The sequence below is a fragment of the Herpailurus yagouaroundi genome, unplaced genomic scaffold (assembly GCF_014898765.1).
Source record: "Herpailurus yagouaroundi ecotype Mexico unplaced genomic scaffold, PumYag 139, whole genome shotgun sequence".
NCBI classification, from domain to species: Eukaryota; Metazoa; Chordata; class Mammalia; order Carnivora; family Felidae; genus Herpailurus; species Herpailurus yagouaroundi.
Window position 1 is genome coordinate 8746945 of NW_024412394.1, and position 17785 is coordinate 8764729.

Consider the following 17785-nt stretch of genomic DNA (forward strand, 5'->3'; position numbering starts at 1 on the left):
CGTTTTTTTGAGGGTGCGACTGAGAGTCCAGCTGGCTTCCCTAGGGTCGGCTGCTTGGCTGACGCCGGGTCTTGGTCACATTGCATCAGCCCCTGTGTAGATAGTTACCAGGTTCCTTCAGTGTTTCCTCTTCAGATCGTGTTTGCTTATGTAGTTCCTGTTTGGTTGGAGGTAACAGAACACAGGCTTTGAAAAATGTATATAGTTAATATAATGGCAGCAGTTATTTCTGGGTAGTGGATTAATGGTTGATTTATTTTCCTATTTCTGTATGTTTCAAAATTTTAACAAAATTTCTATTTCATTAAAAGGAAAAGTACCAGGGGTGCCTAGCTGGCTCAGTGGAGCATGTGACTCTTGATCTTGGGGTTATGAATTTGAGCCCCACCTTTGGTGTAGAGATTTCTTAAAAATGAAATCTTAAGAAAAAGAAAAAAGGAAATGTACCACTGCACTGAATCTAGGTCCCATCCCTTTACCTCCTTAAAATAGCCTTGCTGTGTTCCTTAAGCCCACATTCCTTCCCCACAACAAATGACATTTTTGTGACCCAGCCATCCTGTACATCACCATCCTACCAGTCTTCCTGTCTTCATTTCCTTGTGTTACTGTAGCAGTTCAGAATTTACAATAGCTGCTGTTATCCAGTACCAGAAACCAAAAAGTCCTATAGCCAAAAAATGTCGTTATTAATGTCCACCATAATGTAGCTGCAAGTAAAAAGGCTTATAACCTGGGTTTGTTATAATAAAAATTTATTTCATTTGTGCAGGTCTCTAAGCCTTATTCTCCCCAAGTGCTTTCACATAGGCAATTCAGCATAATGGAAAACTCTGGACTTCTAATTGGGAGATCTCGGTTCTTAACCCAGACTTACCACTTAGCTGAGTGACTGGGCTTGCCAGTAACTCAGGCAAGTATCTTGCCCACTCTGAGCCTCAATTTTCTCATATATCAACTAGAGATGATAAAATAGTTCCCACTTCAAAGAGTAGCTAGGCAGATTAAATGTTTGGTATAATGCCCAGCACATAATGATGCAAGATGAATGTCATCCACTATTTGTGACATAAATCTGCTACCTCACCTGCCTTCTAAGATTGTTGAGCAGATTAAAAATAATAATATCAAGTTTATGAGAACATTTTGTACCGTCTAATTAAAGTACTGTGCAAAGACATTTCCCCCCACAAGGTATTACTTACTCTACTTTGCGGGCAAGAGAACCAGGGAAGAGGTAGAATGACTTTCCCAACATTGCACAAATTGATGAAGATAGGAAGGAACCGACACCAGTTTTCTGGCCCCTCAGACTGGTCTCTTTTCACCAGAACTCTGTCCATGTGGAGGTGTGGCAGAGATGCAGGTGTTTTTACATCAGACTGTGCAAACACTATACTTCGCTTGTGTGCACCTCCACTGTCCTCAGCTGTGCCCCAACCTTGGCAGGCTGCCCAGTGCCCTTTTCAGAGCTTTTTCTGAATCATGACATTCAAAGTTGTCTCTCTCAGCTGAAGGGGTTCTCCAATAGCTCTCCAGCTCTATTGTTGCTTCTGAAGTTTGCATCAGTCTCTCTCTCTCTTTAAATAAATGTTTACTCATTTTTGAGACAGAGTGTGAGCAGGGAAGAGGCAGAGAGAGAGGAAGACTGAGGATCTGAAGCAGGCTCTGCGCTGACAGCAGAGAGCCCAACGTGGGACTTGAACTCATGAACCATCAGATCATGACCTGAGCTGAAGCTGGACACTCAACTGACTGAGCTATCCAGGAGCCCCTGCATCACTCTTATGGCACTTCTGTGACGGATTTTCAGTCTGCCTCCTGCCCCCTTTGAGTAGTCCCAGCTGGGTAAGGGTTCTGCAGCCACAATGATGGTGACATTATAGCCAGGCAATGATTTTCACCTATGTTACTTAATTTGATCCTCACGGGAGGACACGAATTTTATCCTAATTTTATAGGTGATGAAACTGAGGCTCAGAGATGAAATGACCCACTCAAAGTTGTATGAGTTAGTTATAGCTGAACCAATAATCCCAATAATCTTCAAAATCCCAGCTCAGTCCCTTTTCTACCCCTGCAGTGGATTGTTGCTGACTCTATGCTGAGGTCAAGTTCTATTGAAGTCTCTGTGGACTTGAGGAATAGAGAACCCCACTGCCCCCACCTCTCAGCAAGAGACAAGGGCTTATTTTTTTTAAGTTTATTTATTTTGAGAGAGAATGAGAGAGACAGTGCAAGTGGGGGTATGGCAGAGAGAGAGAGAGAGAAAGAGAGAGAGAGAGAGAGAGAGAATCCCAAGCAGGCTTCATGCTGCCAGAGCCCAACGCAAGGCTCGAACTCACAAAACCGTGAGATTGTGACCTGAGCCAAAACCAAGATTTGGGCGTTTAATCGACTGAGCCACCCAGGCGCCCCAAGGGCTTATTTTTATTTTTAAAGACATGTGGCCTGAACTGCTCCTGGAACTGAAAAAGTGGGTTGAAAGTAACCTTAGGGATTAGATACCGACTCCATTTTTGAGGCCAAATATGGTCTCCCTAATGGTGGGCTTTCCCTGCCTATGAATAGTTTCTGCTCCCCCAGAACTCTGCTTTGCACATGGTCACTGCTCGCTGCCTTTGGCTCACTGTCTCCATTCATACTCCCAAATGTGGGTATTGTGTGCCACCAGTCTATGGGCCTAATAGCATGGGGTCAGGTGCCAACCCAGGCCCGGTTAACTGGGGGCAACGGGGAGGATCATTGTGAGGGGCAAAACCAGGTCTTGGCCAGCAGTGGGGCCGTACACAGGGTTCTTTGCCCTGGCGTGTAGGCGAGGACAGTGTTCTTAAGCTTGACCTATCCATTATGGGTCTCTTCCCTACTACCTAAACTTCCACGCATCTGATCTACTGTAGATGAGTAGGAGGCCAGATGATTCTGGATAGTTGATGCAAGTATACTTTGCTTTATGTCCGGGAAAAATAAAAGCATTGTGCCATATATTTCTAACTTCTACCATATTTTGATTGCACCAGCGGTTCGGTTTTAAAAGACATCCCCTGTCCCTGGATTGTGATGGTTTCACAGGTATACACTTATCTCCAAAGATACAACTCATCAAGTCGTAGATGTTAAATACATATAGCTTTTTATATGCCAATCGGTATCTCAATGAAGTGGCTTTTAAAAATGCCGATTCCTGCCAAAAATAAAGCCACACAAGCGGAGGAAGTAATGACCTAAAACAGTCCGAAGCAAACATTGGTGTGGTGTGTTAAGAATATGTGTGCTGGAATGCAAAATAAGCACGTATGTCTGCGCTGGCCTTTAGAACTCCAACAGAAACACTGCACACTTACCTTGGGGTATGGTTCATTTAGAAAGATGTTACTGAATTTTTAACATGCCTTCCTCATTGTGTTTTGCTTCTGTCAACATTAAAACTCATCCTTATTCCTAGAACACAACTGGCTGGCTATGGCTGGGGAAGGTAGACTGGGAATCTGTGAAATTCAGAACTGACTTTAGGTAAACTCAAGAGGCTTTATTTATTCACACACACACACACGGATAAGCATACCTGGAAGAGTAGAAGAAATTAATTAATTAATTAATTATTATTAGTAGTAATTAGCCAATTTAACAAATAGTTGCTAAGTACCCGATATACTCTGCCTGAAAAGGCAGTAGTGATAAGGGGGTTCAGAATATTAGTAAAACATGACCTTTCCTCTTCCCAACAGTGGAATTAGATCAAGTCCCCGCCTCCTGTATGCGTGGGACAGTGTCGTACACATGGGGCTCACGAGTACTGAATGAATACATATAAACATAGGAAAAAGTCTTCAGGTTGGACATGTGAACCTCTGGAAGCAGAATTTAAATGACTGGCTTAATGCACACTGCTTCTAGAGGAAGTGCTGTTTTATTTATACAGAACTGTCTAAAACTGATGGCTAAATAGTTGAGTGAAAAGCCCCCAAAAGAACCTAGATCAAGGTCCTTGCACAGGCATGCCCCCCCCCACAGCAAATTCTGTGGGAAACCCAGAATTTCAGATTTCTCCTAAAGTTTGTGTTTAATCATCAGAAAGTAAACACAGTCTAGACTTTGGAAATCCAGACGAGCGATGCATATACGCCAGGGTGGATGGGACCTCGTGGTGCGTTCACCGAGGGCCGCCCGTGGGTAATGTCGAGCTCCCTAAGCTGCAGTCTTCGAAGTATGGTGTGGAGACCGCCAACCCAAGGGGCTTGTCTGCCCTTCGTAGCAGAAATGTTATGTCCTGGCCTCCAGGATGTGCATAGGGGACACTCTAACGAGCATTAAATCTCATCAGCAGACCTCTAAATCGCTCTTCAGAAACCAACGAACAGGTAAGTTAGCATTTACCCAGCATTGAGAAGTCACTTCAGTGGCTAGAAAGAAGGAATGTTTAAGCCAAATGAAACTCAAAAAGATAACATTTTATTTTCAGAGCAGCTGATGCAATATCGAATCAGGTTTTCACAAATAAATAGGACAGTGTCTGTTTGGTTACATCTCTATTTAATGAAGGCCTATCTATAGGAACTGTAATAAATTTCTGAGAAGGCTAATGACTGGAACCTTTGAAGTAAAATTCTTCTGGCTCTCTTTCGGGAAAAAGGATTGTGGTAACTTAAAAAAATGCTTTTCACTCAGGGGGAAAACCAACCTAGAATGCCTCAGTTTTGTTTTGAAGGAATGCACCTTTTTAGGACAAGTCTATAAAACATCTTTATTTATTTGTTACATATGATGTTTAAATATAACTTTGCTTTCAAGCTTCAAACTTTTTTTTTAAACCCCTGGTAAAATAAGACTTTTGGTTCACCTTAACAAAAACTGACCTAGGAAGAAACATTTTTAGCAAAATGTATTATAAAATTCACTAGAAAATACTGTCCTCTTTTGGCCAAAATGTTACATAAAATCCTTATTAAAAATACACACGTTACAAAAGAACAATTATGAAGATGCTATACATAGTGCTTCTGATATGGACCAAGGGACCTGCATTCCGGGGAAAATACAGTTAAGTACGCTAAATATTATGATGTCAACTTATAATAGTGCAAACCTGAATAAATTACATCCTGAAATGGGAAGGCATGCAAATCATTTGCTGAGAATAGAACATAACGAAGCCAGAACAGGAAGCAATCACTATTTAAAAATGTTTTCGTTTTTATTACATTACTTTTTTTTTTTCAAAAATACTTTTCTTTACAATAGAACTCCTAGAAAATATTTACAACCTTCCTCTAATAAAATAGAACAGCAGTTAAATATATTTGAAAATAAGATGGGTTTTTCCATAAAATATATCTGTTAACTTTTTATATACAAGCTTTCTCAAAGAGGTCTAAATTCACTAATGAAAAACCATCTGATAGTAAACAGTAATGGTGTTGAAGACATCAATCTTAAGGAAGAGAAGTTCTTGGGGTGGGGAGGGGTGAGGGAAGCAAAAACACAACACATACATGCAGGCAGAATCATTTCAGAAACAAGTAAGTGCAATATTTTACCATGAAGTCAATTCTTTTAAGTTGATATTGTCAAGAAATACTACTTCAGGAATTTGAACTGTCTCGGGAAGGAGGAGTTCTTTGGTTATTTCGAGTCAAAAATGCTTACGTTCTACTGCATGAAAAATCAAAATTAAGTTGTGCATTACATTTTTGCCTTGGCAACTCGGTTTATTTTTAATGTTTAAAACGGGAACGGCTGGGCAAGTCTCCAAATGCAGCAAGTACATTTGCTTTATAAACATGTTTCTGGGTGTTTGCTCCTTTGATAGATAAGCCTTCATAGACCCGATAGCAGAACCATTCCAGAATCTCTCAGACACCAGCACGCAGAGGGAAGCAGTCACCGGGGCAGACGCAGTCAGCTGATGTGACCGCTGGAGTGGTTCTGGAACAGTCCTGCCACAAAGTTGATGCACACTGCCTAGGCAGTTCTAACTCAAAACCTATGAGAATAACCTAAAACGGCAGCAAATAAAACCTTTCTTTTTGCCTATAGAAAAGATGAAATGAAACCTCCAAGACCTCTTTGTCTGAAAACAGAATGATGGAAATGGAAAGAAACCTTTATTATTTCTCTTCTGCCCATGGCTTTCCTGAGATTCAGAGAACATTGCCCATAGGTGGGGCCGCTGTGGGCCATGAGTGGGTGCTAAATGCTTCTGCCAGAGTCAAACTTAAAAGACGCTCAGGACCTGTCCTCTGGTTTCTGCTGATATTCTCTCTAATGTCAAGCTATTAATCAGTGGGCCAGCCAAGTTGCCTGGGGGGATGGGCCACACCTACACAAGCTGGGGAACCAGCCTCCCCGGGGTGGGGCGGGGCCTCAAAGCCCTTGCTTCCGAAGCAGCTGGGCAGCTTTAAAGCTCAAGGGGGAGCTGCCAGGGGCTGTCCTCTCTGCCCCGGCTGACTGACTCGGACTCTGGAGACGCGTGCTCATTTGCCCTAACAGGGGGATGGGGCAGCCTGACTCAGTTCAAAAGCCTGAGCTAAATGCCATTTTTGAAGGATTACAGGCTTATTACCTTCAAGTACAAACAGCAACCCTGCTACAACAGACAGGAGGAAGCAGAGCAGAGTGATGTAGCTTGGAGAATTCTAGAAGTGCTTTGGTAAATGACTTGAATGAATACATTCCTTGTTTGAATGCAAACATTGGAGCTAAAGTGGTATCTGAAACCATTTCTGTTGGCCTTGAATGCTACTGCACTTGTATTTGCTATCCAATGTGTTGGGAAACAGTCTGGCAAAGGTGAATTAACAGCAAAGCCCCAGTGAATGAGGTTTCATGGTACTTCCAAGTGGCACAAAGTAATTTCAGAACTCCACAAAACCATTCACAGTGTTGCCAAAAAGAGCAGGGGCTCCTCTAGTCTAGTTTTTGGGCCGAAGAATGCTTCTGCGCTTTCCTGAATGGGTGCCCCTCAACCACCCTCCCTAAAGAGTCCTGGCAACTTAATAGTGGGGGTTATTTACCTCCAGCCGGCGTGGGCTCATGCCGAGATACGGCTCTGCCAATCCACGAATCAGAGCCACTGGTCCCCCGGGAACACGGAAGAGGGTGCACTTCCTCTCTGAACCAGGTCCTCAGGAAAGCACTGCCGGGGAGTGAAAGCCTGAAATTATACAGTACTTTTGGAAACAGGCTAACGGTGACAGGCGAGGCAGGGAGAAGACTTATTTTCACATTCGGTCAACTTTTCAAACGGTGCGTGTGCTAGAGGAAAGCCGTGTTAACACGAGGGCTTGCTTCGCTCCCTGGAAAAGTTACCCCCTTAGCACAGAATCTCCTGGCAAAGACTCCGAGTTCACTGCAAACTACACAATGAGGTCAGAACAGAACAAAAATAACTCTCAGTGGGAAAGGATGGCCCAAGGCCCCCACTCGAAGAAGGTAAGCCTGCTTCACCCACACATACACGTACACACGCTCACGGCAAGCTTTGGGATAAAAGGCAACAAGGATGGTTGACATCTGAAAGCCAAAGAACATGAAGGTCAGGTTTATTCCCTGCCAGGAATGAGCTCGTGGGAATGTAGCCCAGATGAGAAACACCTCTTAAATAGAGTTGTGCCAATTATTTATTCCCTCCAACCTCCCACAAAAACTTTTTTTTTTTTTTAAATAAAAGGAAAAAAAACTGGAAAAAAAAATTCTTCTAAACCTGAATGAAACGACCACTTTTTTTTTAAACAGGTAGTTTAAAATGGTTACAAAACGAGCAGGGAGTCCAGGTTTCCTGATTAACGAAGACGGAGGTCGTGGGTGTTCGCGGTCTCCGCATGACAAGCGGGGCTTTATAGTTCTGCATCACCCTGAAGCAAAACCGAATCTTGGTCGTCCAAGAGGAGATCCGTGTCCACGACCTCGGCCTCTTCCATGACGCCTCCCAACTGCTGGACAACGTCGCCATCGAGGATGTCCACATCCTTGATGGGTTTGATCAGGCTCAGCTGGTCCAGGGGCAGCAGCCCCGGGGCCCCCGCGGGCCCCGTAGTCCTCTCGATCGTGGCCGCCATTTCAGCAGCAAAAGCTGCTTTCTGAGCCTTTTGCCTCTGCTGTTCCTCCTGCTGCCTGTGCGTTTTCATGTGCGCATTTCGGCTTTTGATCTTGAAGAAGACTCTGAGAATGAAGAAAAAAGAAGCACTGTGAAATTCAGGAGATCTGAGTTCTTGGAAATCTGGGCGTCCTACAGGGACCAGGGGCCGTGTGGCCTAACGTCTGGTTTGGGTGGCTTTGACAGAGTCCCTGGTCACCTAGGACCTCCTGCCCCTGTGACCTGTCGCCTCTCCTCTCCTAGCATTACAAAGGAAAGGGGATGGGGACAGGAACACACGTATAGGGTGTCAGGCTTCCTCTCTGTGGCAATGGAGGATGGATTCTCAAAGGCCTTCCTGTCCCTCTGTGGTCTGCAGCCCATGCCCTTTCTCGTCCTTTAGCTTACCCCTCTCTCTCAGCACAACCCAAGAATCCCCCACTCATGCTGCCGAGCTCTGATGGTACCCGTAACAAAACCCATCACCTGCCTGTGGTTTCTGTCTTCCGCAGTCAAAATTCTTGAAGGCTCTGCCTGACCCTTCTCACTTTGGTATATCACACACTTGGTAAATTCCTCTCTTTTCCACCCTCTCCAACTGGATGCCTGTCCCCTCCCCTGCAGCCCAAACCCTCTTCTCAAGGTCACCAGTAACTCTGTGGCCAAATCCAATGCCACCAGCCCCGTTCTGTCTTTACTATACTTGACTTCTGAGCTGCACCCACCACTTCTCTTCACCTAAGACCCCTTCTTATTGGCGATCGTATTACTATAATTTCCTACTTTTAGGTTTAGAATGAAAGAATGGTTTTCAGCTGCAGGTGATTTTGCCTCCCCAGAGACAACTGGCGAGATATTTTTGACCGTCACAACTTGAGGGGGGCATGGTGTTTTTCCAACCTAGTGGGGAAGAGCCCAGGGATGTGGTTACATACCCTATAATGCAGAGGGTGGCCCGTCTTCCCCAAACAAGGACTTATCAGACCCAAATGTCACTGCTGAGGTTGAGAAACTCTGGGATAAGGGGCCCGCGAACTATGGCCAGTGGACAAAATTCAGCCCACTCAATTTTCATAAATAAAGTTTTCCTGGAACACAGCTAAGTCTATTTGTTTATGTATTATCTATGGCCACAATGACAGAGCTGAGTAGTTGGGACACAAACAGTATGGCCTGCAAAGCCTAAAATATTTCTATCTGAACCTTTTTCCAAAACAGTTTGCCCAGATGTGAGACTGCCTGTTTCTAGAGATGGGGTGATACAAATATCTGGCATTCATTCCTGAGCCCATAAAGGGAAAACAAAACAAAATAAAACAAAAAACAACTCTGATTCCTAAGACAAGCAGAGCTGATGAATCACAACTGCACATATTGAAACTGTTTAATGTGATGAACATGATTTCAGCCGCTAAAACAGGCATTCTGCAAACATTTGCCTATTATTTCTACTCCGGAAAACCACAGAAAATATCTTCATTTTAACTGGAGTTATGGTATTAAAAGGTCACAAGCAACATAAAAACAAGACAAGAAAAACACTTAATGGATGTCACTGAAAGACAGCCAGAAAGCTCGAAATGCTAATTTTTGTTTGTTAAAATGTTCTTTGTCTCCACCTGGTGGAGTAAGGAGTCGTGGCCTGCTTGTAGCCCTGTGAGTGGAGGTGTTGGCTCCTCTCTGAGGACAGGTGGGACGGTTCATTACTGCAAGTCACTGAGCCTCATGATCAATCTGGGGGCTCATTTTTCCGTGGTAAGACGAAGGGGATATCTTGTCCTGGCTCTGAAGGGTATCAGAACACAGAGGGGAGCTATACCTAAAAAGCCATCTCCCCGATCTCTGTGCTTCATAGAGGGAAAATTGCTAAGCTCCAGCTCCCTGCGGGGAGAGCCACCAAAAGGAGTTAGGTTCGCTCAGAGGCTGAGAGTGCCAGCCCCAGGTCAGCCTGCGTGGCTCGAATCCAAACTCGGATGGGCGCCGTGACAAAGACTTTACCCTTTCTGTGCCTCATTTTCTCTGCTTGGAAAAAAGAAGCTACTCAAAGTGCCTACCATATTTCGCTGAAGGTTAAATTAATCAATACACGTAAACATCCTTTAAAACAGTGCCAGGCAAATTGGCCCTGATAAATGGCAGGTACTAGTAAGTTGCCTAAAATATCCTAATGAGGATGCATGTTATAAGCAGAGGAACCACTTGGCCTCATTCGCACAACTCGGGATGCTAAAGGAAGTCAGTCATGACAACCAAAGTCAGGCAGACTCACTGAGAAGCAGAGTGAAATTCCACACAGGAGGCTGGGGGAGGGAACCCTGTACCTCTTACCATCAGTGATATTTTCGACCTAAAATAAACAAACCAGTAGGATGGAGCAGTGGTCAGGAGCTGAGATGGGTTCAAATCTCAGCTCTGCTCTTATTGGGGATGTGACCTGGGGCAGGTGATTTTACCTAACATTCAATCTTTGTTTGTATCACAAGGATAAAAGCAGTATTGGCGTTTCTGTGCTCAGTAAATGTTGGCTATTATTACTACCCACTGTCAGTTTTTTTCTCTTAGTTGTTTTATATTATACTTAAAAGGGCAGGGATGACAGATAGGCTTCATCTCCTGGGTCACCCCGATCAACTGATTGTGCCTGCTTGAAGCATTCCGATGGCAAGGCTTTAGGATGATAGAGAGGAGTGTAGCAATCGGTTAGTGATGTCTGCCCCGGGCACAGGAATGAACTGTAGGGAAAGGAGAGTTCCTGTTAGGTGTTTGGAGCCATTGTCAAATTGCTCAGCAGGAATGCAAAGAGAGCGACGCGAGTGGATGTGGTTTGGGTGTGAAGGGATGAAGTGGGAATCCGAGTCCCATCCACCATTTCCTAAAAAGAGTCAAGTTTTGTCACTAGAGGTTTGCTCTGAAGATGTCTGTCCTTATTAGGGCTTTTAGGGTATCAGAATGACCATATTCTGAATCAGAGACGAGGTCCACCCACCCTGAGGCACCATGCAGCCCCCAAGATGATAGGAGGGAGTTTTTGGAACCTCCGGGTTCTTTTACTCGCTCAAGAAACCTCAGACCATCTTGGCCTGGCCTCCATGGAGCAATTGTTCATCCTGGACTTAGATTCAGTCCCTGGTCCCTTGTCACCTACTTGCCACACTCCTTGCAGGGGAAGATAGTCGTGGGGTCTGTCTCGCCACTGGTGGTGCTGTGAGAGGGTGAGCTCTTCACTGAGCAGTATCCACTCTGAGCGCTGCCAGGCTTCTGCTTTCCAGAGGGGATGGCACCCCGAGCTTTGGTCACCTGGTTGGTGCCACCGTGGATACGGGCGTGGCCGTTCAGTGCCTGTCGGGAGCTGAACACCTGGGGAAGAAAGGGAGTGACATGACATCTACAGTCCTGAAAAGGAAATTAGGGTTATTAGTTACTCAGTGGTAAAACACATGATATTTGAAACAGTGTCTAATGACGGGGCGCAGGGGTTTTACGTAAGCAAACTTTGGGTGTATGCGCTAAAAGCCGAGGTCAGATACTACAACCACAAACACTGAGCCCATAAAAAAAACAAAAAACAAAAAAACAAAAACCCAACACACACACATTGTTGTTACAACCCGAGGACGAGATGCACAGTATGAAGGACAGAGAAACTGTCCAGGAGGCAGGGAACTGGGGGGCCAGACCCAGCACCTTTGAGAGGGAAGGCCATTGGGCCACTTCCCCTCTGTACGCCTTACTTTTTTTCCATCTGTAAGATGAGGGAGTTGACTGGCTTCCAGGTGTTTTTACCCTCTCCCTTTTCTTTTCTCCTTTTTTTCCCCCCTTACTTAAAAAAAAAAAAATGACAAATCGGGTCTTGCTCAAAAGCTCTCAGTTAAAAGCAGAGATGCTCTGGCTGAAATAGAGACAGCACCTGGAAGTAAGTGCATTTGCTCAGCTCTATCTCCCCACCCAGGAAGTCCTAGAGCCCCAAGAAACACAGTTGGAAAGACTGATTCGTTGACCTGATAAATCCCGTATATTACGTTCAAGCCTCCATCAGTGGCCAACTGTTGAAGCAATGTTGAAGACTCCCAAATTTTACTGCAGGATGACAGCTGAAGCTTGCCATAAAGTAGGCTCTCCCCACCTCAGCACTCCCGATACTTGGGGCTGGATACTTTTTTGTTGGAGGGGGGCTGTGTGGAGTAGGATGTTTAACAGCATCCCTGGCCTCTACCCAGGAGAAGCCACCAGCACCTCTCCAGTTGTGACGTTAACTGTCCCCACACCATTGCCAAATGTTGAGGAGCAAAATCATTCCCAGCTGAGCACCACTGCTGACAAGGGATGCAATCCACCTCCTTGAGTTCTAAGAGCCCCGACTTCCAGCTTGTGAAACACATCAGTACCCACTGCTTTGCAGGTGGTTCACTCTGTGTTAAGTTCATGAGCTCTGTTTATGGTCTGACAGGGAGAAAAAAAAAAAATCTATGGCTGATTTAGCAACCAAAACCTTCAGGGTTAGGCAAGGAATAAAACCAATATGCTTTTTCTCTGTGCGTTTTAAAAATCATTAAAATATATCCAGCTTGCTGAGCATTTCTGATTGGAAACAAGCGAAAGAGGACTCCCCACTCAGTGAAGAATTTGCCGTACACAAAACTATGAATTGAGGCAACAGTCAATTTCTAAACAAATTCACCCAGAAATACTGTCATTTAAAGTCACATCTTAATCATCCCTGCACGGAAGCGCTCTATACAAAATGGAAATAATGGAGTGACTCTTCCAAGTCATTAAACATCAAAGACAGAAACAAGCTAGCAATTTCTCATGTTTTCTTCAAAGCTGATGCAAAACGCAGATCCCTTTTTTTCTTACTTTTTCATTTTTTTTCATCAAATGTAAATCAAGTGGACTTCTGCGTTAGTATCTAAATATTATAAGGCCTATTGCCTTCTCCACCTACGTGACAGACTCATTAAGCAGCATTCAATACACTCTGGAAGACACCATTGTCCTGTATAATGCACAAGCAAAGATCAACCCAAGTAACTTGGGAAAAACAGGACTTCTTGTAAAGGAGCAACATTCTCGTCTTTTGTAACACCTCTAGAATTTGCCTGTACAGGTGTGCCGGGCTTTAAGAAATCCGATTCAGGAAAAGTTCAACAATTTGGACTCGAGGGGGATCAACGAGGGACTGAAAGTCTAAAGTTAACAACTTAAAAAAAAATATGTCCTTTAAAATATACTGGGAGCCTTAGAACAGACCAGCACGGACTCTCTAAGGCCTGCCACAGGGCTAAGAATGATCAAATGAATTTGTTTTATTTTAGCTAAATGTTATTTCCCATGTACTTGAAAAGCACTAGGTTAAAAAATTATACAGACTCCCTTTCAGCCTGTTTCCATGATTAATTTGCTTAGTAAGATCTTTTTGTTCTCCCCAAAAAGTACCCAGGTAAACTTTAGCCAAATCTTTGTAACACTTCTCTCAAATTTCAAATCGATGACATTTGAATGAGTAACACTTTATGTGATAGGAAATGCGAAGCCTTCTCAGTGGGCTCCCCACTCGGGACATTTAAAATGCATGCTTACAGGGACCGGAGGGGTGGAGAGGCACCAAGAAACAGGGGGCATAAGTTCTGGAGGCCAAGGCTCACTGCGAAGCCATGTGCGGCAGCATTTAAGAGCTCTGGATCACACGCTTCCTGAGAGCAGGGATCTTCTCTGTGTCCCCGGAGCACAGAGCATAGCAGTGTGTGTGAGCTGAGTAAGTAAATGAAAACAAAGCAAGAAAATCCTGGCGACACGGAATCCCCTCTGTGAAGCTTTCGTTGCGGAAAGTGCACCCTTTCTAAAATGCATGGTCCTTAAAGCCAGGCACAGCCCACTGCCCTCTTAGTCGCAGGTTCCCCGGGGAGGACAGAGGATGCAGAGATACTTACGGCCCCGCAGTTGGGCATCTCACAGATGAAGGAGCCGGAGGGCTGGCCGAGGGCCTGCAGGGGTGGCCCCTCCGCGGGAGCCAGCACGGGGCCTGGGGGGGGCTCGGGAGACTTGGGCACTTCACTCTCCTCTTCTCTCGTGGATTTCCTATCTTCTTCTGGGTCCTCCTCCTCTTCCTCTAACTCCTCTTCTTCTTCTTCACTCGTCTGGTGTTAAGGCAATAAAAGCAAAAGGGGGGACAGCCCCAAATAGCATTTTTAGTGATGAACAGAGTCACCAGCCAGGAGAGGAGAAAGGTGCTGGACGTGAGGTGGGGGTGGGGGGTGGGGTGGGGGTTCTGTCTAAGGAACGGCCCACGGAGTCCTCTGGGGAGTGCTATGGTGGTCTCTACCAGAGCTTGGGGCTCTGAGGTCGAGAGAGTCCCCCTGCCTCACTTTGGATCCCTTCACCACTTCTACAAAATATGCTAAAGCAGGGAGGAGAGATTTCTGTGTGTAGACTTTCTCCCCCTTGTTCAAGACCAGCAGACCTTGAAAAGGATTAAAACTCGCTTGTGAGCCACTCTGTCTCCCCGGAGCAGTGAGCAGGGTTTTCAAGCAGTAATGATACTATGGAAACCCCTCTGGAGAGGGACTAAAGACCTACGTAATGATTTGTCTACAGGCCTTATGACACGCTTCCACACGAGATGCCCCAGATGTCTGCTCTGACCCGTGGCCTGTGGAAAGCATGTGACCCACAGTGCTCCGATGCACCCCTGTTTGCTCTTGTCAGAAAACAGAATGGAAGAGTGAAGTGCAATGATTTTGAGGAGAGAAAGGGGAAAGGGATATCCCCCCTGGACCCCTCCCTTATTTATTTATTTTTTGGTCTGTCATCACATGCTTGGAGAAATGCCTTCCGCAGGCATTCTATGAAAAAGACCAAGAAAAGTATTTTCTGTGACTAAATATCCTTGTGGCTACTGTGTCCCCTCCCCCTCCTTCAGAACAGCAGCAGGTGGAGGACAAAGAAGGTCCCGCCTTCCCAAGGGTTACCAAGACAGGAAGTCACTGGAGCAGCCTGGTGTCGTACTATGGGTGGATTGGGACGGAAGGCAGGGACGGAGGAGGCCCTCATTCTACTTCTCGTTTAACCACCTTACTCTGGTCTCTCTGTTCTCATGGAAAGATGTTGGCTCCTCTAGGCTGAGAGAGGACCGAGGACCAGGGAAAGGGCTAGAACCCAGTTCTAGGTTACATCCACCTCATTTCAGCTTCTATTTCACAGTCCTTCACAGTTTACAAAGCATTTTTGTATTTGCTGGATCACTGAATGACATGGAAGCACCCTCATTTACAGACGAAGTAACAAATGGCATGTCCTGCTTGCCCTTGACCCTGGCAGGTCAATTGTGTCTGCCAGGCTCTGTTTAAAGCACGACACAGGCTCCAGTTTGGTTGATCCCAGACAGTGATGTAACTCTGGGTCAGCCTATGATTGTCAGAGCCCAGAAGGGAGAATTTCTGAAAAGAATGAAGATTTCTTTCTTAAAAAAAAAAAAAAATAAATAATGTTTATTTATTTTTAAGAGGGGGGAGGGGCAGCGACAGGGGGAGACAGAATCCGAAGCAGGATCCGGGCTCTGAGCTGTTGGCACAGAGCCTGATGTAGGGCTCAAACTCACAAACCGTGAGATCATGACCTGAACTGAGGTCGGACGCTTAACCGACTGAGCCACCAAGGTGCCTTAAGGGTGAAGATTTCTAAGAGTATAGTGGGATCCTGGGATCCAGAGACAATAAGCTGTCTCTCTCCAGTTTGGATTGGGGGCAGGGGAGAAAGTCGATGCCAGTAAATAGGGGGCATTTAACACTCTATCATGGTTTCATTGTTGTCTGCATTTGATAGCATATACATGCATATTTCAGATGATGTGGCAACAAGGTGTACCTGAGAAATGGCTTCAGTTTCCAGTGGGTTAATTACGATTAAGTAGTGATGATTACATGTGCTGAAAGACTTCAATGAGTTCAAACGTAGGCCCACTTTATTTTACAGAGTGATTCATCATATATAAGCTGTAGGTCTCTTATTCGCATAGAACACACAGGTGGATTTTCCTTAAATGGTCTCATTCCCATATGAATCCATCATCTTTCAACCTCAAGGAGTTTCAGGTCAAACCACAGTATGTAGAACTCTAATGGTTCCCTCCCTTCCTTTACAGAAATGGAACTTTGTGGACTCAAGAATCAGTTTAGTAAGCAGGTCAGGGCCTACAGTGTGGCACTTAAACTAGATTATCCAATAACTTTCAATGGCAATGGCATTTGTTTTCCAGTACCATTTATAATTACAATTTTTCTCACAACACCATTTTTGGGGGGCTTAAAAACTCATAGAAGAGACATGCCATAGAGCCACAAAATCACAGATTAAATTATACTGCACTGTGATTACACGTGTCTCCGGAATTTAGATAGGTTTTATTTCAACTGGCAATCTATACACGTTCACAAGATGATGTATCATCAAGCCATATGGGCTTACCAAAGTGACTAAGAGATACAAAGATAGGAGGACAAAAATCCCAAGATGTACAACTTTGTATCAACAAGTTGGCCATTTCATGATGTATTGTGAAATGAAACATTGAGTAATATTCCAAAATTGGTAGAAGGTGGGCAAATACGGGATGAGGAGGTGGTTATATATTTAACATGGTGCTTAAAGCCTTAAGTGTCTGCAATAAGGGTTTCTTGAGGAGGACGATACTCTTATTTCTCAGGCATGCAAATAGAATTTGCATTGTGAGACACTTGTTAAGTTAAAATACAAACTCTCAACAGCCCAAATGTACTCAGAGACACAAAACTGAGTGTCACCATCACTAATGATGAGGAGGAGGATGACGGGGATGAAAGCATGTTGAATGCCTGCTATGAATCAGGTACCACATGCACGCACACACACGTGGACACATACACACACACACACACACACACACACACACATAATTTCTAGTGCTCCGATAGCCCTGTACAAATTTTTCTTTTTTAAGCAAACGACGAAACTGGCCAGCGAGCTACTTTCCCCAAGGTCACACGGCTGGTAAAGAAGTTGAATTGAGATTTGAAACCTAAACCGTCTGATTTCAACACCTCAGCCTTCTTCATCTATTGGCCCCGCAGCAGATGTCCACAGGAGAATGTGTGTCCATCTGCACATAGTTTCGATTTTCAGCCCAAGACAGGAGATCCTAAACCCCTCACAACCATTGGAAACAGCTGCCGGTCAATGTCAGAGAGCAGCAGGCTATTCCCGCCACCACCACCCCCCACCCTGCCACCGCCCCATTGGTGGACCGTGTTAGAGTAACTTAGGTGCTTAGACCGTGGGTGAGCTTTGCCCTCGGAGTCCTGACTGCTGTCTTCCAATGTCAGTCACTTTTGTCACTTGGTTTCTTGAATTGTGCTGAATTTTGGGCAAAACCAGATCCACAGATCTGTCCTGAGTGGGAGCATGAGCACAGGCAGGGGACAGGAAGATGTGATCAGCACGCTTTCTTCCCATATCCTTAACGGAGTCCACCTTGGTCCCCTTCTTTTGCCTCCAAGGTGGAAGGACCTATGATGACCTCAGGGTAGAAGTCTCCAAAGCGGAGGAGGCTATTGTGTTGTGTTAGCCTTGTGGCTACCTAAAGAACAGCCATTCCTCACCAACTGTCTTCTTCCCGTCTCCCCACACAAGTCCCTGAACGACCTGAGCGTGTTCCATCATGTTCCATCTGGGATGAAA

At 45.0% G+C, this 17785-nt stretch overlaps 1 protein-coding gene across 14 annotated transcripts in view; it reads right to left on the bottom strand.

Annotated features, from left to right (window-relative positions):
• Positions 1 to 4430: 4430 nt before the first annotated feature.
• TRERF1 (transcriptional regulating factor 1) overlaps positions 4431 to 17785 on the bottom strand; it is a 211844-nt gene continuing 198489 nt past the window's right edge. For 11 of the 14 annotated variants that reach the window (XM_040473501.1, XM_040473499.1, XM_040473503.1 and 8 more), the window contains 3 exons: positions 14005 to 14211; positions 11220 to 11467; positions 4431 to 8160 (listed from right to left, as the gene is read on the bottom strand). In XM_040473501.1, the coding sequence (XP_040329435.1) occupies positions 7836 to 8160; positions 11220 to 11467; positions 14005 to 14211 (780 nt within the window). In that variant the 3' untranslated portion in view covers positions 4431 to 7835. The remainder of the gene's footprint in view (positions 8161 to 11219; positions 11468 to 14004; positions 14212 to 17785) is intronic. The other 3 variants (XM_040473512.1, XM_040473510.1, XM_040473508.1) reach the window with 1 other exon arrangement.